This window comes from Pezoporus occidentalis, unplaced genomic scaffold (genome assembly GCF_034315485.1).
Source record: "Pezoporus occidentalis ecotype Australia unplaced genomic scaffold, CSIRO_AGI_Poc_V1 ctg359, whole genome shotgun sequence".
Classification (NCBI taxonomy): domain Eukaryota; kingdom Metazoa; phylum Chordata; class Aves; order Psittaciformes; family Psittacidae; genus Pezoporus; species Pezoporus occidentalis.
This window is the reverse complement of record NW_026915581.1, coordinates 12,740-34,820: the sequence shown is the minus strand read 5'-3', so window position 1 is coordinate 34,820 and position 22,081 is coordinate 12,740. Positions and strand designations below refer to the sequence as shown.

The 22,081-nt window shown below is 40.6% G+C and overlaps 1 protein-coding gene across 6 annotated transcripts; it reads right to left on the bottom strand.

Moving 5' to 3' along the window:
• Nucleotides 1–98: 98 nt before the first annotated feature.
• Nucleotides 99–21,392, bottom strand: SHISA5 (shisa family member 5). Of its 6 annotated transcripts, none has more exons than XM_062630666.1 (4): nucleotides 21,198–21,392; nucleotides 6,224–6,339; nucleotides 5,253–5,468; nucleotides 99–3,281 (listed from the first exon to the last, which is right to left on the bottom strand). In XM_062630666.1, exons 1-4 carry the CDS (start codon nucleotides 21,275–21,277, stop codon nucleotides 3,202–3,204), a joined length of 492 nt encoding a protein of 163 aa, XP_062486650.1. In that variant the 5' UTR covers nucleotides 21,278–21,392; the 3' UTR covers nucleotides 99–3,201. The 6 variants fall into 6 exon arrangements, with proteins under 6 accessions (XP_062486650.1, XP_062486653.1, XP_062486654.1 ...); XM_062630669.1 differs by lacking the exon at nucleotides 21,198–21,392 and adding an exon at nucleotides 20,746–20,844; XM_062630670.1 differs by lacking the exon at nucleotides 21,198–21,392 and adding an exon at nucleotides 20,414–20,427.
• Between the last annotated feature and the right edge of the window lie 689 nt (nucleotides 21,393–22,081).

Below are 22,081 nucleotides of genomic sequence, written 5' to 3'. Positions count from 1 at the left end.
CTTGGTAACACTAGCTGTCAAACACAATGAAGTGTAGCTTTGCAGACACACTCCTAAATAATACTCAAATTGAGGCTAAAAAACCAGAATTGATAGAATATACTTAAAAGACTGCATTTATTACAAAGGCATATAGAGTTTATGCCATTACTTTTGAATACTTACTTTTAAACTACAAACAAAATACAAAGCTAGGTTACAGTATGTAACAGAATCAACAGTGATTATCTAGTAAATTCAGTACAACATAATTACTGTATTTAATTTCACAAAGCAGTTCTGAAACAAAGGCACTTAAAGAATTAACCCCCCCAAAGAAAAACAAAAATAAAAAAACAACACAACACATACACAAAACCCCCACATATACTCTTTCATAGAACATCTTAATTCCGTTCCCCCTCCTCTATGGCACTGTGGATAACTAGTCTGACATGAAAGCAATAGCTACATGGACTGATACATCAGTAGTGCTTAAACTAAAAGTTTATGGATCAACTTCTCCATCTTTTCTATAACCATCTTATTCTCTTAACTGTATGAAAACAAGTTTAAACAGGATGCATGGCAACAACTACATAAAATTTGGGTTTATCCCTTATTGTTAATGATGATTAATACACTAACAGTAAGGAAAGAACTGACAAAGTGCTCCAATTATGAGTTAAGTGGACTATTTTCTCTTATTTCAACAAATTTTGTAACTAGTAGTTCCTTGTATATTAACAATTCATCTCTTCACCTGCATGTAGTTTTCATTAGCATGTGTTCACTAAAGGTGTAAATTTTCAGGCTCCTTCACCTCATCCCCTCCCACCACTCCACATACAGTGGTGCTCAAAGCGATTGATTTGGTCTGTACAACATGTACACCAAAACTTTAGATTCAGGGACCTCTATTACTGTTGCCACTTTACTTTCCTCCTCTCTCTTTCTTAGGGATGGTGGCAGATGGCTGAGCCAATTTCTCATGACATTGCAGATTTTTTTTCATAACGAAAAAAGAACCTTATTTACACTGCCACGAACTGCATGCTTTTCACATCATCTGGAGGAAAGGAAGAGCAGTGTGGAGTAACCATCTCATGAAGCCAAACACTAGAACATTGTACCTGTGCTCCAAGAGCTACGTGGCAGCTGTGCTCTCTGGCCAAACTTCATCCAGGCAGCTGGCTAACAAAGGTGCTGGAATGGTCTCTGCCCTCCTTCTATAGGAATAGACACACAGGGGTATGATCTAGCAAGGGAATTCTTTCTGCAGTTATTCAGTGCCCTCCCACACATAAAAATTCCAGATTTCTAGGGAAACTCTTAATCCCCCATATAGGAGACACTGTGCATTTCTGCTTCTCACATAACTTCAAACAGTGTACTGAAGCATCACCCAGTTTCTCATGAGGGAAGAAAGAGGAGGAACACACTGATAAAGGGCATGCATGCTCTGCAAGTGCCTCCTGGCACCATTTCAAGCTATTAACTTCAACACTCTCAGAGAGGTTTAACAGGGGACACAGGCTTTCAAGAATCCCAATGCTAAAAGCTTTCTACAAGTTTCTTCTGAAATGCCCTGAAGACTTTCTAGAAAAACAGAACTGGAATAACCCAGAAACAGACTTCAAAAATCAGGAAGAGAAATAACGCTGCTTTTGACTGCAGCAGTTTTCATTCATCGTATGAGGTAAAGCAACACCACCATTGATGATTTTCAAGCAGTAATATACCCAAAATGCAGAACCACAGGACAAATGGCTCAACAGCCTCTAAAAAAATAAAAGTCAGTGTCTGAGATAGATCAAAGTTATTTTACTAATTATGTCACAGGGATACATACAACGGGCCAGACAGCTCTACTGAGGAATAACAACTTGTGTTCCAATGTTAGAAAAGATAAAATTGTAGAGGACACTAAAAAGAAATTATGATTCATTTGATCAATACAAGGTGCATAGAACCAAAAGCCTTGCAACCACTAGTAATAGTCATAAGGATGCCTCAAGACATTTCATAACTGCAAGCACCACCTTCTTGAAAATGTTAACCTCGCTGTGGCAAGGTCCCACCACTCTTCCATTTCCTTGAGTTCTTATTTTCTGCTCAGCTTTATGAGAATGGTGAAGTCAAAATGGAGGTTTAATTTCTACTGTGTGCTGGACTGGGATTTCTTACCCTCCTTTCCCATTATTATTCAAATGCAGATCTGTCATTCTGAGGTTCCTGCCATCTGCAGTTCCCACTAGAGACAGTCAGTGACAAGCCCCAAGCATTTAAAAACACCTGTAAAATAAATTCCTCCGTTACGATGAGGCAGTACTAAACACTGGCAGGTACTTCTGTTTAGCATATTATTAAGGAGCTAATTTGTCTTCCAAACTCATCAACAACAGATGACAAGTAACCTTGTCCAATAATACTTTGACATCCAACAAATACTCATCCAGTAATTTTAATGAAGAAGTCTCAGGTTGTCAGCTTTTGATCTACTTTTTCTACTAAGTGGCAGGTAGTTTGGTTTTGTTGTTAATTTCTAGCACTAAATTAAAATGGCCTGAGAAAAACACCCAGTGAAGGCACAGTTTTTAAGCCTTAAAATTCAGAAAGAAAACAAGGAAATCATCAACTCATGCTATTTAGCACAGTAAAATGAAACTAGGCCACAGAATTACAGGTGGTTTGCTATGGGTTACAGAAGGAAATTGTGTTTCAAAAGAGGAACACTCCCTTTTGAATGGGAAAAGTATTACATGGTATCTTACCTAACAACAATAGCTTCAAAACAGGCAGGACATATGTAACAGATATCAGGTAGATTCTCAAGAGATTAAGTTTTTATGTTTTAATACCGTGCAAAAGTGCTTCAGCTTTGGGGTTTGATAATGCTCGTATTAGACCACTCCTTTCAAAAGTATTGCACAGCAAATGTTATCATGGTTCTTATTTCTGAAGTTCTCTTCCTTCACGCTTTCCCCATTGTATACAGAACAAAATCTCTTTTTGTGTTTGAGGTATAAAATAACAACTTCTGCAAGAGAAATAATACTGCCTCATACTTGAAGCATTTAAAAAAAAGATACAGAATTAACATTCACTTTACTGAGACAAAGGATTGCTGTCTTCCAGGAAAACATACGACAGTTGCACGGTGTAAACAGCACGAATTATACTTTTAAGAGTTTTGTATGCAGAAGAGAGTAGATGACCTTCTCAATAGGTGAGCTTCTGAGGATCCACATAAGCAGGGTTGTAAGGGGGCTGGCTGACTGGGTAAGGTGCTCCAGCACCAGCTGCAAAAGCACAACACAAGAGAAAACGGATTTGTAAAACTTAACGTTCTGAATTCTACATCTATAACTTCTGTTATTCTGCAACTTCTGTTTTAAGCACACGGTTAAGAGGATCAACTTATCTAGCATCTTAACTAGACGAGAACAGTTTGTGCTAACTCATAAAGCATCCATATTTCAAAAGTAAGGTCACAAAAACCTTTACTCCTGTGGTCTGGTTTAGGTTTTGTTTGTATGCCTAAGTGGAAATGTGTATTATGGCATCCACTAGTACATGGTTAGCCTTCAGGGGAGAACATAGTCTGAAAAACAAAGAAACAGATTTGGTCCAAAAAAGGAAGCCAGTGCAAATCATAGATGCACAAACAACAGGACGTACCCAATAGAAGCGAAAATAAACCACTGGGCAAAAGAAAAATGACCAGAGGAAGCATCTTAGGATTCTTTCAGGGAAAATGCTTTCCCACTAAGTGTCACAGAGTTAATTAAAAAAAAAAAGGGGGGAGTGGGGTGGTGAAGTATACCATTGCTACCAAGCGCATTAAAGAGTTTGACTTGACTTACATACTAGCATGTATATAACTCAGAAGCTGTCTCTATTTTACAGTATTCTGGGACAAGCAGCTCTCAAGTGGCATCTTCATTTTCAGGTCTCTCAAAGAGCACATTAGTTCAAGTAACACACCACCTGATCAGATCCCTGGAACGCGTAAGCGTGGGTATCTTTTGCTGATCTTGTAAAGTGAGTGAGGTTGCTCCTGTGTGACAGAGCGGGTATTTTCTCCTTTGCATATGACCTAATTAAGAGGCTGACCCTTGGTTAACAGACAAGAGAAATAAACGAAAGAGCTCTCACTTTGAGGCGTTCTCACCCGGCAACATGGAAAGCACTTCAAGATTTTCCCAGAAAATAAGTATTTTAATAACTAACAAACCAGTAACAGTTTGAGAAACCAGAGCAGGAGAAGCAAAATGACTAGTTTATTGGCTCACTTTATCACATGATAAAAACAAAGCCATAGCACTTTGGGTAATTTCATAAATCCCACAGCTTCTTCAGTTTACAAGAGAAAGTCAACAGGCCTGCCAAGTCAGTGTTTTTACATGTGAGGATGGTTTGCACACTGTTAATGTGCAATTTCTAATTGGTATACAAATGCTTAAGACCACAGACAGCTATTTTATATTTGAGCTGTCACAGAAGAGTTACTTTCTAAGCATTATCTTCGGATTCCTTCAGGAATTCAGGACAATACTTTGCTTGTTACTTAGAAGGATAAACAGCATGGTTTGTAAGAGGGCTTAACGATTCCAGGAGAGGTAACAGTCTAGTTTTGACCACTCTGAAGAGCCAGGACCAATTGTTCAGGGAACAGGTATTACCAGCAGAAGTGGGAATTAGTATTCGCAACAATAAAGCTGCATGAAAATGAAGTTGTCAAAGAGAAAAAGCAGAAAACAAAAAAAAAATCTGATAATTTAGCTTGTAGTTATTCACAAACTTGTCTAAAGCTGATCAGAGACTGTATTCTATGGAAATAGTGAAGAACTACTAGAAAATGCCATCTGTGTAGAGACTGAAACAGCTAGCAAATATTAATTAGAGAGCGTATGTAGAAACAGACAATTACTACACATAGGTTAATTGGCCTTTTAATATGAAATTTTAACAGTATTAGTAAATTACATTATTTAAATATTGTACTGGATCCTCCAACAGTCCCACATAGCACCAAACTTTGCAAACGCTGCTCCAGCTACATCTCCTCTTGCAATGCTTAACATAGAAATAGTGATGGGGAAATTGCAAGGGTGAATTACAGCACCCACCATAACTTAAGTTTTACATAATTTGTTTACGTTTACATTCATATAGTCACAGAAAATAATAAATGTAAATAATACAAGATTTGCTCCAAAGCAGCTGCCTCTTCAGCTATTTAAGAGATGAAGCACTCAGCATTGTCTTACCTGCCACTGTTTCACAATAAGCCGGGGGTCCTGACGGCTGCACGGGGTAAGGGGGAGGATACTGTGCAGGGTACGGTGCTACTGGCATTCCGGGTTGTGGTGGGATAGCCACAGGCTGATATCCTTGATAGGGGGCTACTTGGTAATTGGGTGATGCTCCCTGTTGTTGGGGATAGGGAGCATGAACCACTGTAGTGGAAGTAGTGGTCACAACAGCTACAAGCAAGCAAAAGGAACATGGTTAGGTGTCGGTGGTTCTAGAAGATCACCAGGGACAGCCAGTAACAGCAATGTAAAAAAACACTCTCTCAAGCTCAATTTCTCATTTCAAAATCTGGGCAATTTTATTTTGAGTTCCACAAAAGACTTAAAAATGTATGCCTCTAAACAATGCTTCCATTGATCTTGGTGGCAATGAGAGCCTTCAGGTACTGGGAGAGCGGCCAACTTACCTCCTTGTTCCTGAACCACAAAGAGCAAAGAATTTTTGCCTTGGACTCTTTAAAATCAGGAACCCAAACCTGCAGCCAAGGTATCTATCATTTGGTATAAGACTGGAAAACCTACTGATTTCTAAATGTTACCTGCTTTTAAGGGTTAAGATGATAAATATCTCCTTTATTAGGTAAGGAGCTTCCAACCATGATTGCCCAAATGAGTTTCCTTTTCATGTTGCCTATACGCTAACAAATCCCTATCCCCTGCTTACTCAAACAACAAAAAAACAAACCCAAACCCCCATGTTGAGGGATGGAGAAGAGAGAACTTCTGAATGCTTAGAAAATATTCCAAAACACCTCTCTGCAACTTCTCATTCTGAAGCACCTTAAATACTTATTGTGTTTAGGTATTGCAACTCCTGCAGCAGAGAAGTAAGGCAAAATTATTTTCACCTTAAAAGGAACACATGGTGGGGGGATGGGGAGGCTTGTTCAAAGATGTAAAAAAGAAAATAAATATCCAGTACTTACGCCTTGGTCTTCGACAGGCTTTATACAAACAGCAACATGAACAGGTGAGGCACAGAATAATAGTAATTATAATCACCGCACAAACAGCAACTCCAATAGCAGCAAGGGTTCCAAAACTGAAAAAAAGATACCACCAGAAGTAGTAAGATTCTTCTACACAAATTCATCCCTCTACATCCTGACCTTCTGTAGCAAACACACTGCTCCTCCTCCAATCTGTTACTACTTCACACATTTGAAGAAATAACTGTCAAATGCAGTGCTAACATGAGGTCAGGCGTGCTAAACCAGCGGAAGCAGAGCAACCCCTATCAAGGCGTATGCTCCCCTGTGCAAGAAATGAACCCAGTATGAGTCTTTGGTCCCTCTCATTTTAGAGACTCTGTGATTCTTGGTATTTTAGTACAACTCTGTACCCCTTTATGTACTCCAAAAGGTAACAGCAACAAATTTCAAAATCACTTCTTTGATGACTTAATTTTCCAAGTATTGCTTGACTGCCCTGAACACACGGGTAGGCATGAACGAGATGAAGCACCCCAGACTCGGGGGTTACAGCAAGCTCTTCACGCGTTGATAAGACCTCCCACGCCCAATCTCAAGACAATTTTGGTACTGAGCAGACCTATCCATGCTGCAGATTCTTGGCAGGTTCCTTGGCATTTGTACGCAGTTGCTTTAGAAGCCACATTTCATATGCTTTGGAAGATCTGAAATTCTGCTAACTTTACTGCAACAGCAAGTATGCTATGCTGCATTTGAGAGACAGAAACACTCCCTAAACCACCAAAACCTGGTATGAAAGGCCAAAAATTACACCAGCTTTAACCACTGCGATGAGTGTCAAATGATGGAGATGACTGTTCATAAGTTTTGTTTACCGCACAGGGAAGAGAAAGTATCACTGTAAATCATTAAATGCCCGCTGACAATTCCCTTTCAAGTGTTAATTCACATCCTCTGTTTCCTACTGTCTAAAATCAATAAAGCTCTTCCACAGCAGGCAAGGTCTTCAGCATTTTCATTTCTTAATTTAAAAAACAAACAAATATATATATATATAAAAAGCACCATACATCAATTTTGGGAACAATTGCAGGAAGTCAGTTTTAATGAACAACAAGCTCTAAAATGAGTAGAGAGCTGGTTTTATACCCATCCTGTTTTTCCTTCTGCATAGAGATTTTGGCCACTCTCTAGGTTTTGCTGGTTTTTTTACTGTTCAGTTTCCTGCTAGCAGCTCTGAACAAAACGACATCTCCAGAACCTCCAACAATTTCTGCTTGGCTACCAACCAGCCACCAAATGTGAAAATTGATTTTGAGTGTAAATGACACTGGAAAGGTAAATCATTGACAAGAAATAAAAAAGAATCGTTCTATCCCTAGCCCAAATTGGGAAAATGTCTCCTCAGCAATCTACAGCAACTTAACCCTCAGTAAGATGGACACTAAAAAACAGCTTCTTAAAATGCCTTTTTTTTTTTCCTTTAAGAGAGGCTCTATCAATTTTTTCTCTGTTTCTGCAACAGCTGGAAGAAAAAGCTGCTTTAAGAATCTGATCAACAATTTTATCTAATGGTAACTGTATTTTGTGCACTGATTTTGTTAAGTACTAAATATAATCCTATGGATCTACTTCTCAAGTACTAAATCCAACACTGTGGATTGCCTACAGTCACTGCATCTCAGTATTTACATGTAAAACAGGAAACAGGAACTGCTGCAGCCTCCTGAAATCAGAGAAGCCACGTAAGAAACACTGCCAGGAAAGCAAAGATGATTGCAACACAGCTGCAGATGTAAAGATGCACACATGCTTTGTCACATTCATTTGCACCTTTACAGAATGTTTTTCGTATGCTGACTTGCAGACACAAACGCATTCCTAACTATGATGCTTCACATGCTCCCCCATCCTCACAGGCATTAGTTTCACTTTAGCACAGGAAGCTCACAGCTGGCTCATCTTCACCCCAAAAATCTCATTTCTCCAAGCCTGGTAGAAAAAGGAAGATACAAAATGCAATTGGTGGTGTAAACATGCACAATGATACCACATCCGGAAATACAGGCTGCCTCCTGTCCACAAGGCCAACAGCAGCCACACATCAAGTTAGCCTGGAAACACAAGCTGTGTATTTGTGCATCCGGAAATGGATTAGATGTAAGATACCTGTGGAATTTAGATTAATTCTACAGGGTCCTTACTAGATATTCATTACATAAATTCATATATACAAGAAGAAAAAGAAGTGCGCACAATGATTCACACAGCAGGCTTAACTTGCCTGCAATGTTCAAACGGCATGAATGTCTGTGACAAACCACAGATGCCTCTAGAAAATGCATGACAACAAATGTTACCTACAATTACTGCTACTTGTGGACTGCCAACAGCATTTTCCATGCTCTTGTTCCCACTTCCCTATCAACCCTGAGAAAGCTCTCTCACTAGGGAAGCTAACATTTCCATTACACACAATTATTACCAAGCAACATTAGCAGAGACAACAAAGGAAAAGTGTCTTCCAGGTTCTTCCTCTGGCATTTGCCCCAGTAAAGCAAGTAAAAACAAACTCACAACAAACCCACCAAACCTTTTTCCTAGTGAACTAGCTATGTGTCAAGGAAGGAGATTAGGCCTGAAAAAGAGAACTAAAATTTTTCATTTGTACAGACAATGAACCTCTGAACTTCAGCAAAAGCTGGGCAAAATCAAAGAAACCTAAGAAACTGAGAAAATGGACACTGTGGAGAAACATATACACATCACAACATAGCGCAGCAGGAAACTGGCAGAGCACCCTTATCTTTCAGAACCAAATTTGGTTCTGATACAAGGGAGAAAACAGCACAAGCATATCTGCAGCCAAGCTGGCCACCAACAGATAAACACTGGTCAGTTTGAAGCATGGGCTCCAATAGCTTATTTTTAATAAAGTTTATTGCTCACTGAAGCACATATTTCACTGCATATTTAATACCTCTAATAAGGAAAGTGACAAAAGCAAAACTCAGAGGAAACAAAAAAAAACCCAACCACCACCATATCCTCATATTCACCATGTTATTGGAGACACCCTGTGCATTTTCATCATTTTTCTTCATCTTTGCTTAAAATGACACAACCATGGCATGATGACATTTTGCATCCATCTTTTAAAGAGCTAAATAGAGAGACATATTTAAAGTACAAGTGTGTCAGCTGTATACACTTTACAGTGCAGTTCTGTGTGTAAACAACACTGTGATTCCATTCTACCCATGAAAATACTGTGTAATTGCCACACACCAAAATTATAAGCCTTCAGAAACAGCCCAGTGAGCAAAATAACAGACAGGAGTTAGTTCTTCCCAGTTTTCTAAGAACTGTACACAACTGTAGGCATTTTTATCACCTGCTTTACAGCAGAAGCATAATTTTCCTGCCAGTGCTTGGACTCATGCAGACTGATGTCTTGAAGCAGCAGAAGATAGTGTGACTTTTACAGACAACAAACCAGTAAGTGTTGCGAACTTGCAACTTGTGGCATCAACACCTTCTTTCAACATTAGAGCTCTTCAAATGCTTGTGGGTTTTTTTATCCATTCCTATTGATGATCAAAACTAGCAATACTCTTGGAATATCTGAACAGTTAGGCACTACCTTATACTACCCTAGCAGTACTGCCCTGAGCACTTCTTCCTGAAGATTCAGTAGCAGAAGTCCCAAAAGTGCAGGAAGCTAACCACAAGTAGATTACCCAAGTGAGGCCAGAATGGTGTTCAGCATACCTTACTCAGTAAACCATCTAAGCTTCAGGAGACAAGATATTCCAGATACTTCATAAAGACTCTCTTGCAGCATGTTAACTCCAAAAAGCCTGTACTCCTTGCTTAAACAAAACCATTGCTTCATTAATTGCGTTCGCGTGATGAACCTAAAATGACTTTGAAAATATTTGAAAAAATATATTCACATTAAATAATTTAATTACTTCTGTTAGCATTATACATAAATGAAAAAGATCAGACATAAGGGATTGTAGCTTAAAGATTCTTCCCCTAAATGGTTAACCAAGAAAGAGAAATCAAACAAAAGCCCAAATCAAAAAACACACCTTCCCCACTGCATTCTGCAAACAAACATCAAGGTGTAGAAATCAGAGGGGCCATGGTACCAGATCATAATGCTCTGCTGCTTTCACAGTCTGAACACGGGCTTCCAGACTCCCACATCATATGTACCCGAGTCTCTAAATAAAGCACACCCTGTTATAAACAGCTTGAGTTTATTCCCTGCCATTTCCTGCTTCTTCCTTCACATGAAAGCTAACTTTTGCCAGTAATTTAAAAGAAAACAAAATCAAACCTAATAGCAGTTCTACTGCAGCAATTATAAACTGCAACTTCTCATAATATCTACAGGAAAGTAAATGTGAAGAGACAACTCCCTGCCCTTTCCTACCACCCTCTCTTTCCTTGCTCTATTCTACCCCTATTCTCTCACTTTTGGAAAACACTAAATTGTATGTGTAAGGAGCATACCTCAAAGACTCACCTTACCTTTAAAGTTGCCTAATTATTCAAAATATGTATCAGTTCTCATAAAGGCAGGTATGTGATCAGTGCCTGTTTTACTCCTGTTGGTACTAAATGAGATACAATGGGCATATTAAAATGTGAGTATCAAACACAAGCTCTAAATAGTACTATTTGTAGAAGATAATTCTCAGGGCTGTTGTTCAGATCAGAGATCTCAAACACTGTCAAGTGTGTGTGTGTGGGAAATAAAATGCTTTGAGTGTATTCAAGACCTTTTAGAACATCCAAGTTTCAGTTCCAGCAACATATTATTAAACCTCCTGAATAGTCTGAATCACTTAAACTGGCAACATTCTGTAAGCCCTGCTGTAAAGAAAGCATTTGTGTTCATTCATGACAATGGTGGACACTGCAAATTCCATCTTTAAAAAAAAAAAAAATCCAAGTAAACAACAATAAGACCACCTAGTTCTGAAAAAAATAGTTTTAAGCAGAAATTATTGTGAAAACTTGTGAAACTATAGAGAAACTTGTGAAACGCTTTATTTCAGAAGTTTTAATCTATTCCAAGATTTGTTCTGTTCTACACAAAAAACATTGGCAGGGTCCTTTTCAAAAGCACAGCTGCTTTTAAAAGCAAACATTGCAAATACCGAGTTATGGCTAACACCGGGTGGTCTGGAAAGTCTTCAGAAGACAATTTAGGCCATTCCTAAAAGTGTAAAAAAAAAAAAAAAAAAAGGAAGGAGTATTCATATATCATTCTTTACTACTCCAGAAAAGGACAGTTCCCAGGAGTGTGACAGGATGGTAAATGTCCAGACTTGCCCAGATTCAGATAGAGGGCATGCCCAAACAAGTCCCCAGACTGAGATGTTTTCTAAGTCCAGCAGTTCAGTTGTGGCCATACAATGCCACATACAGCCTCTAAAGTTTAGCAGGAAAATAAATGATAAACTTTTGTTATTTTGTTAAGAAAACTCAAAGGGACTTCCAAGAGTCTTTCACAGGAATTCATTTTTACAACTTTACAAACACACTTCCTTGATTTACAGTTTTAGCATGGAGATTCAAAACACAAGAACCACTTCACTAGACTCAAAAAACATTAAATAAATTACTATTATACAGAAAGCAAACTCCTGTGAGGTTCGTACTCACAGGAAATAATCACCATGACTTTGACACTTGATAAGATTGACCAGCCTCCTTCAGCACAGCTGGGTTTTGGGCCACAGAAGCTTCAGCACATGTGGACAACCAAAACCATAGTTATCCTCATAGCCCAGGTGCAATCACACTAATTGTTGGGTGTCTGCTATGACCTATTCCAGCCCCAGGTAAACTAGGGGCCACCTTCCCCAAATGAGATCTCCATATGATCCAGAAGTGTTTAAGAAACAAGGGACCGGTGATTCTTGCGGTGGGCAACAGGCTTAAGAGTCAGACTAAAAAGCATGTTTTCAAAACTATGAGATCTTGAAAGCTGCATCAGACTGGCAGGTTTGAGTAACTGCTGTTATTTTACGAGCTATGCAATGCAGTGAAGCATGGACCGGAACTGTAATACCCATCTTTCAGACCAATGCTAACTCAAGTTAGCATTTGAGAGTGTCCCTCCTAGGGTCTTGCCCACATACACTACTTAACATGACAAAAATAGCTTCATCTCATGTTTCCCAACACATCAGTGCAGTACCAGCTCAAGTCATCACTAACTGTAAGCTGCTAAACTGCTCTAGCATGGGTACAGATTAACTGCCACTGAAAACCACTAAAGCTTACCACATTTCCAGCTCTTTCTGGATACCTCCCAAAAGAAGGAAAGTTTGGAGCAGGAGCCCATCAGCTCAATTCCTGGGACACCTCTGCTTGTCTGCAGTCCAAACAACCCTGAGCTACATACTCCAAAGTCCACAGCTGAGCCCTGCCAGACAACCCTGCTCTGGCATGCTCTGGCATGAGAACCAATACTGAAGTGACAATAATAATGCCATGGTAAGCCAAAAAGCCCTGCAACTGCAAAAGTGTTATAGAAAAAGCGAACACAAGGCTCTTCTGAGAAAAAGTCTGGTGAATATGCACTGAAAGGGTGCTTTTTCTGTTTGGTTAAATAAGAAGCTGATGTGGGTTACTTTAAGCCAAAAATAATCCACTTCCATTTCATACACAAAGACCTACTGGAAGTAAAGCTAATTACTACTTTTTTAAAGCCAGTAACTTCTAAAGTTTTCAAAGTAACAAATAACAGATTTAGCGCAAGTTCTTAAACAGTCTATATGAGAAAGTGGCAGGGAGGGAACTTCCTTGATTTTGTGGTTCTAGTCAGCCATCGGATACCCAGATCCAACAGGTTATTATGGAGGATGCATACAAGCATCATCTTGGGTCTATAAGCAGTTTACTCACCCTAAATATGTCCATTTACATAAATCCCTTTGTAACACATACTAAAAATATAACTTTCCAGGGAAGTTTTGCAGGAAGTCTGCTACTGTACACTCTGTAGACAGTCAAGAATAATTACTACAGGTAACTGGCACATTAAAAATATGCATGCAACAAGGGGAGAAGTCAGAGCTGCACTCAGAGCAACTGAAGTATTTTGTCAATACTGCAAGAACTAACACTGCAGCTTCATGCAGGTCACAAGACAATTCCAGACAAGTCCAAATGGACCCTGAGTCTAAGAACGGTTCTTAAACACCCTATAAGGCATTTGCTTCTACAAACAATAAATAAAAAATGCTCATTAGTGGCAGAAAAATATGTAGGCTATTACAAACACAGAAGTTTGAGGCAAACAAAGTGAGTCAGCTCCCCTCCTACCATCAGGATCCCAGTTCAATGATACAGGATGTTGCCCTCCACCCTAACTAAAATTGGGAACTAATGTAAAGCCAGTGGGAGGAATTTTTTTTTTTCTGAAATGGTTAACTGAATTAATAGAACAAGTTTAACTGGAAACAAAAGAAAAGTACTCCAGAAAGTTTCCCCACATAAACAGCAAATGTGATACTAAGAATTTGATACTGCCAATGCCATACTAATCTCAGGAAGCAGAGTTAAGCAATTAATTAGAAACTAACTTAATTTAAAGCTTTTAACTTGTTAAGCCAAATCTTTAAAAACAGGATTTTTGCCCAGCAAATTCCAACCCAATTTATGACATGTCAAACACACTGAAACGGCAATCAGTTAGACAAGGTTACACCCACCAGCATTGCCGGCCATATAACCCAGCTGTTACAGGAAACACACCTTTCTCTTTACTTGCATTACTTAAATGTCATTACATACATAAAAGTTAGAAACACTGTGTTCAGGAAGGAGCAAAGTTTAAATTAGAGAAATTAATTCTTCTATACAACTATGAACTAACAAGCTCATTCTCTCTCTCTCTTTGGGAAAGCTATTACTCATCGAGCACAATGAAGATCATCAAGGAAAATTTAACACTACACAAATAAGAACAGACTTCTGCAGTAGAGGTTACATCTGGCTGACCACTACTTCTCCTTTTATATGGGAATAAGACCTTCACTTAAAAAAGGGGGAATAGACAAAAAAAAAGTGCACAAAAGTGGCTTTGATGACTGGTTCCTTCCACAACTTAAAAAAAGTCTTTAAGTTTACCTCCTAGTGGATTTGAGAGCCGGAGGCCATCTAGAAACAGAGGAGCACCACATTAAAAATGAACAGCATAAAATGTTTTTAGTAAAACCAGGCTTTGTCAAAAGACCAATCTTTGAAGAATTGCTAATGTCCTGAAATAAAACTAATTTGTTCATTTCCCAGAAGACCCTATAACTGAAGTTTTAAAAGGGTAGGCAATTTAAGGACATTTTCTTCTCATAACACATCCACAAGACAATCTATCACAAATACCTCTGGCTACTACACCTCAGGCCGTGGCTACTTTACGGAAGCATACAAAAAGGCAGAGCTGCAGTTAGCTCTGGAACCCACATGTTCAAACTTTCACAGATTCTATTAAATAACAACCATGGTCTTTTAACCATATTCTCAAAGAAGGATTCTCTGTTTCCTGGGCTACAGAAGCCTTCTCTGAGGGTTACCCTACCTGCAGCTGCTTTGACAACTTCTCTCCAGAGTCAACCCATATGTTAAAAATCACTGTTTTCAGAGTTACACTCTGCGGAGGCACAGCAAAGCCCACAGAGTTAGAAAGGGAATACTCTACCCAAGTTCAGTACATACACTCAATGAAGTACACACCCACAGAAACAAACCTCCTGAGCATAATCTAATGATTCATCTTACTGTGTCTTTGCATGTTTAGGCCAGACTCTCTTGGGTTTTGCAGTGGAACAGCCTTCTGTAGTTAGAAGAGCATGCTAACCCAACCGTACACATCTGCCTCTTGAGCCAGGACAGCATTTTTCAGCCTCTCCTTCCACCTTGGTTTCAATGAACCTGCATTAAGCCCACTTCCTGAAGCAGGCAGCTGAGAAATTAGTAATTATTAATGGCAACTCACAGCTGCTTTGTCAGCTTTAAGTAGCTTCTTCACTGAGAATACACTGAAGATAAAACCAAATCCAAGTTACAAACTGTGCAAGCTTGTATCTACTTCTCAAACGAGTAAAAAACTCAGAACAATTGTTTCAAGTAACTTCAAATCTGAATCTCAATTATTTCTAGACAGGAAGTTAACATTCCTTAGAGATGCAAGGCAAGGTTAGCCTCTGTCTGAATGCAAGCCTCACAGAACAGATTCTGTATGCAGTTCAACTCAGTTGTTACAGAAAATACTAAGGACCAGCACTGGGAAAGAAATCCTCTGCTCATTAAATAGAGGCTGCTACCTTGGAAGTTCTTTTCCAATGAACAAACTTTGTGATTTATTTTCTTACCACTGGCAGCCTATTACACATGCCGGACCATCCAAATACACTGGAAAAGTGTAAACTGAAGTCTCTGAGAGTGATGGGGAGGAGGAAAAAAGGGGTACAGTTCAATACCACAGTATTTTTTATCTGGTCTATAGATAAGACATACGCTTGAAAACTTCTAAACTGAAGATCAGCAAATTAGGATAATAACAGCTTCCACTGTTAAAAAAATCACTGGTTTTGACAACTCATGCATGTAGTATACCATTGCAGATTATATATTTAGGCAGAGGCAGAAAGATGCCCACAGAATCACAGAATCCCAAGGGTTGGAAGGGACCTCAAACGATCATGTAGTCCAACCCCCCTGCAAGAGCAGGGTAACCTAGAGTACATCACACAGGAACTTGTCCAGGCGGGCCTTGAATATCTCCAACGTAGGAGACTCCACAACCCCCTGGGCAACCCATTCCAGCGCTCTATCACTCTCACAGTAAAGAAGTTTTTCCTGATGTTCACATGGAACCTCCTGTGCTCCAGTTTACACCCACTGCCCCTTGTCCTGTCACTGGACATCACTGAAAAAAACCTAGCTACATCATCCTGACACTCACCCTTCACATATTTGTAAACATTGATGAGGTCACCCCTCAGTCTCCTCTTCTCCAAGCTAAAGAGACCCAGCTCCCTCAGCCCCTCCTCATAAGGAAGATGTTCCACTCCCTGTCGTGGTTTATACCCTAGCCAGACAGCTTGTTCACTCATTCCCAGTGAGTGGTGCTGGGCTGAGAGCAATCGAGCCTCCCCCCCCGGGGCTCTCCCCTTCCCTGCTCCCATGAGGGATGGGGAGGAGGATCGAACAATTTCAACTCTCACGGGTTGAGTCAAGGACAGTCCAGCAACCAATGTACAACACAAATCACCACCGCTGCCACCAACAGCAATGATAAGAGAAAATAACAAGGGAAGAGACCGGCGTGACATTTGCCATCCTCCAATCCTCAGGCACCTCTCCTGTTTCCCACGATTTAACCAAAGATGATTGAGAGTGGCTCAGCAATGAGCTCCGCCAGCTCCCTCAGCACCCGCGGGTGTATTCCATCCGGACCCATCAATTTATAGATGTCCAGAGTGCTTAGCTGATCCCTCACCCAATCCTCATCTACCAAAACAAACTCCTCCTTTATCCTGACTCCTTCTGGGGCTATAGGAATCTGGGTCCCCTGGGGAGAGTCTGCAGGAGTAAAGACAGAGGCAAAGAAGGCATTCAGCACCTCTGCCTTCTTTATATCCTCTGTCTCTAGGGCACCCACCTCATTCAGCAGTGGGCCTATATTGCCTCTTGTGTTAGTTTTATCCGCTGTGTATTTGAAGAAGCCCTTTCTATTGTCCTTAACCCGACTTGCAAGATTAAGTTCCAAGGAGGCCTTAGCTGTCCTAATTGCCGCCCTACATCCTCTAACAGCTGTCCTATGTTCCTCTCAAGTGGCCAGCCGCTCCTTCCATAATCCATAGATTCTCTTTTTCCGCATGAGTTTGCCCAGCAGTTAAACCATGCGGTTTCCTGGCTCCCCTACTTGACTTCTTACCCACTGTGACACTCTGGTCCTGAGCTCCTGCATTTCAATCAAAGGCAAGCAGAACGACATAGAGATAAAGTCACAAGACAGCACATTGATCAGCCCATGACAAAAACTGAATGAGCAGAGGGTATTTGGTCTCTACCAGCAGAGGGTTCCCAGGAAGACTGTCATTCCACATCCCTCTTCTCATCACCTAAGGATGAACAGCCTGTTCTCAAGCATTACTGTAAGTACTACACAATGTGCTTCAACTTCAAGGCAGAAATTAATTCAGAAACAGAGTACAATTAACTGTGTACAAAGTCAATTTGAAGTTTTGTTTCCATTTAGGACTGACAGCAGCTGCCCCAACTACACAACTTTCTTCCGTAATTTTGATACAGATGCTTTCAATCACTCCACCTCCTTAAACACTCAAGTGATTCACAATTAGTTGAATTGTGAATTACTTGATATGAGTCATCTAATTTCCTTTTCCAGTAAGGGTCACTTTTGGAAAATTGGCATGGAGGCTAAATAACCATGTTACCAATGAAAATTGCCATATGACTGCTGTTCCAGTGAATCAGTGCTCTGCTTTTTGCATAGTTTCTTAAAGCAGTAACACCACATGCTGCAGAACGGAAGGGGAAAACCAACTGTAATAACCTTACTACTCACAATCCATCTTGGAAACTAGAGCAAAGCAGCAGAAATTTCAGTACTCTAATTAGAAAGTGAAACACCTTCCAGTGGTAAATCCTTGCTACAATGCATCCATTAGCAGCAGAAACCATAGAAATTACATATGGTTGTTCTGAACACAAAGAAAGTTGAAGCAAATTTAACAAGTTTAGTGGTATGAAAAACATGCCTATGCTCTGACCTAAAAGCTCCAAATGATCTTGAACGATTGATCAACAATGGGAAGTACCTGAATCTGAGTTCACACTGACTTTTACACTTTTCCTAAAATGCTCACATTTGCTTCCAAATGCAGTGTTCCAGGAAGCTAAATGCTTTCAAGTACTTTATATCACGAAGACATTCCAAAGGACTGGAATTTATTATCTTTAAAATGTCCAAAAGATCATAGGCTATAAACTGCTTGCACTGTGAACTACATACACTTAATAGGGTTGCCCAAAGTGCCTTGCACCCCTGCCTCAACAACACCTAAACCTCAGTATTCAACATGGAAAGATATTAACATTAAAGAATAGTAACCACAAGAAACTTATTAAAAGCTGTTGCTTTGCTTGCACTTCTGCAGAAAATCTCAGAATAAACACAGCAAAAAAAGCCAAAGGACAGGCAAACTAAAACCTCCTCAGCTAGACAAGGAAGAACACACATACCACCGCTACCCCTTCCCTAACACTGTCCATCGACTTAGAGCTTAATAGTGGCAGGTTTTCCAAGCAGAAAGACCCCAGCTCACTCAGCCCAGGGGCAAATCCATGCCAAGTTTGTGACAAACCCTCAGAGAGGTGAAATTCTCTTAAAACGCCATGATTTCTGAGAAATGTACCAGAGTAATAACTTGATCTTGGCATCAGCCTGATGCAAGAATGAGGAAATAAATGCTCCCCGAATCTGGAAACCACCAGCACCTCCTCCTTCTGAAATACAGTGTCAAAGGTAGTATTTGCAACTCACCAGAAAGAACAAGGCTAGTACTAAACGGTTGCCCTTCAATGCCTCTCCTCCTGTAGTTAACTGCTTCAAAACTATGGCCATCTTGCTGGAGATAGATAGGAAGAAACACCTCAGCTGACATCAGACTTCCTCTCCACACAGTCAAGAAACACAGGCATAAAGATGCAATGTAAAACTTGTCTTTTAAAATAAAATTAGAACAGAATGAGAGGACGGAGCATGCCTTGCAGACAGAAACTAGGGACAACTCTTCCAGAAAGAATACAGTTTACGGGGGGGGGGGGGGGGGGGGAGGGAATAAAAGACAACACAAAAACCCAACAAGTAAACAACAATCAAAACCAAAAACCCCAACACACAATACAAAAGCCTGGGCAAAGTCTGTAATGGAACAGCAGTCTTCCCAATCTTCCCACTGACTGCAGTCACACAAAGTCCTACCCATTTCAATTCAATGTTGAAACACTCAGACAGTCATTAGTCACTTTGGGCAGTTCTGGGATGTGGGTTTCCTCTGGGGTCACATCTGGGAGCCTTTTCAACGATGAAATTTCTGTCAATATTTAACATCTTTCTATGAACACTGCCAAACCAAAAACTAAGTTTGATGTGAAGTCTAGGCCTTTGCACAGCACTAATTTTTCAAAGCTGTCACAAACTGAAAGGAAAAAAAGAGAAGTCACGTTTTCTCAAAGTAAGACAGCCATGATTGTCTTTTTAGACATTCCACAGCTGAAAGCAAAGATAATTGAAGCATCTTAGCTGTTACTTCCTAAATGTTTTCTCTCATTTACAAAGGCACCTCTGCATTTGTGCAAAGATTGTGGGCCTCACTTACAATTACTTTAGCAATTTCTCAGGGTTTTGAGGGTTGGCTCGTTATTGAAAAGACTATTTATATTCTTTCACTTTCTGTGCTTTTTAATAACTATGCTTATTTGCACAGAAAAAAGAAAGTACATTCTTTACATTAAACCTTTATGCCTCCAGCAGATTCAACATCTCTGCAACCCCCATAACAGAAAATGGAAGGGGTTTTTGGCACATTTTTCTAAGAAAAATGCATCAGAGTGGACGCTGGTTCGAAGATGAGGCTCACCCCTGCTCCACTTAAACCTTGCATTTGAAGACGCCCAAGGCAGCTACATCAGACCAGCAGAGAAAGGGCATCCCCCCTCATCCAAATTGTTTGTCACATCAACCCTTTCTTTGCGGAAGGCTATTGGGTCACAGGAGACCAAGGATCCCAGACTTCGCTTCCCCCCTTCCCATCGACGCCTCGGCGTCTACCAGGGCAGCTCCCATTAGAGACCTCTAAGGAGGCTTCCTTCCTGCCCTGCAGAAAATGCAGAAAGATGTATCTATAGGCCACACAGCGCAGCGGGTTCCGCCCAGCTAGATGAGAGGAGGAGCACGGGCCCGGCTATCCACCGCACCACGCCGTTCCCGGGAGCTCGCTGAAGGATCCCGAGTGCGTGCATGCGGGCCGCTCCGATGAAGGGCGAGCTTCTACCCTGGCTAACCGGGCTTGCCGCCGAGGCACACCAAGGCCCTGCCGCCCATCACCACCGCACGGGACCGCTTACCCCATGCTTGCTCCCGCCGCGCCGGGACCGCTTACCCCACGCTTGCCTCTGCCGTTCGCACCGCGCCCGCAGCCACGCCCAGCCCAGACGCTGTCCCCGCCCCTTAAAGGGGCCGAGACACTTCAGACAAAAGCAGCTTCTTTCACCGAGCCACCACGGATTGGGTCTGCCAGCATCTCAGAGCGCACGCCACGTGTGCTAAGGCTTTGGCAGACCGCGAGAGCACACCAGTAAGTGCTTCTGTTTTCGAGTTCTGTCAGCATGTACCAACACCACAATGAAAAACTTGCAAATAAATATCATCTTTAAAGGGGAGAGTTTGCATGGCTTACCTGAGGCCAGAATAAATGTCATCGTCAGAGTCCGAAAAAACCTGCATGGAATTTACATTGCTCGAGTAAGATGTCCCATAGTAAGAGAACCCATCTCAACAATGGAATTTGCAACTGGCTGAATTCCAAAGTTACTAAGTACCTGGCAAAGTTACAAATGCTCATGAAAGACAACCTACACTTAAAACAGGTTTTGTCATTCAAAAAAAAAAGGGGGGGGGGGGCAAAAAGCATATATAAATGCTCAAGAAAACACACACCCATTCAGGCATTAATTTGACCACCTCATTGCTCCCATTTTACAAGTAACTTACTCGAGTTAATGCAGACCCCAGTAGTGACAAATACAGAGCTGAAACACCCCGTGATAAGCTTTTAAATGTTAAACTGTGTATTTTCATTATTTGACACTAGAATTATAACCTGCTGCATACACTGAGTTTGCCTCGTACCTTCCATCAAGCAGATTACACTGAAGCTGTTGTTGTTCATCAAATTTTAAGAATGCATTAGAGCAACAGTATTGGAGCATGCAGTGTCCACAGCAGAAGTAAGGACAGGATTTAGCTGGTTGTGCCTTGCCACGATGATCAATATACGCCTGACAATCCACACCCAAACTGAAAAAAAAGATAAAATTCAAGACTTAGCAACTGAAGAAATAATCATATAAACTGTCTCTCTCATACTGACCACCTCACCTGGGTTAACATTTAAAGAGGTTTCAAGTAGTTTAGTTAGCTCTTAGGAACAAATTATTTCCTTTAAAGCAAAGCAAGAGCAAATACTTCTTGCCCACAAAGTCTCTTGTCTTTGTCAAGCAGCTCTTCCCACCTGTTCACACATACTTAAAGGAATAAACTGCATGCAAATATCCTTACAAGATGCTTTGTCTGCTGTTGCCCTCCTCACTACACCCACTAGTAGCTACCAGATTATTGTAAAGATTCAGCAAGCGACATGACTAGCCAAACATGTAAAAAAACCCAAACCAAACCAAAAAACAAACAAAACAAAAAACCAAAAGAAAAAAACAACCCAAACCCACAAAAGCCTTAAGATCAGTTAGAAGAAAATGTTAAATCTTCTTAGATATTTGACTTGATGCAATGCAACTGCATTCCCTGTAGATTTGGATTTCCACGTGACTTGTTTGTTTCTGCCTGTTTTGTTTACTTCATGGAAAACCCCAATCCTGTTAATCTACGGCATAAACCAGAGATGTCATAAAACTGAGATTTTTTAGGACTAAGATCTGTCAAGTGGCAAGCGTCAACTGATCAGTGACAGCAAGTTAACGAAATGGAGACATTCGTGTACTAGGATGGATTTCTTA

What these genes read in the sequence shown, in the direction of transcription:
- SHISA5 (XM_062630665.1), bottom strand. Translation starts at nt 17,965, where the DNA reads ATGGTTTCTGCTGCTAATGGATGCATTGTAGCAAGGATTTACCACTGG. An exon ending in TCTAGTTTCCAAGATGGATT is followed by an intron (nt 6,340 to 17,849) that starts GTGAGTAGTAAG and finishes TCTTTTTTTCAG; the next exon opens with TTTTGGAACCCTTGCTGCTA. An exon ending in AGCCTGTCGAAGACCAAGGC is followed by an intron (nt 5,469 to 6,223) that starts GTAAGTACTGGA and finishes GCTTGCTTGTAG; the next exon opens with CTGTTGTGACCACTACTTCC.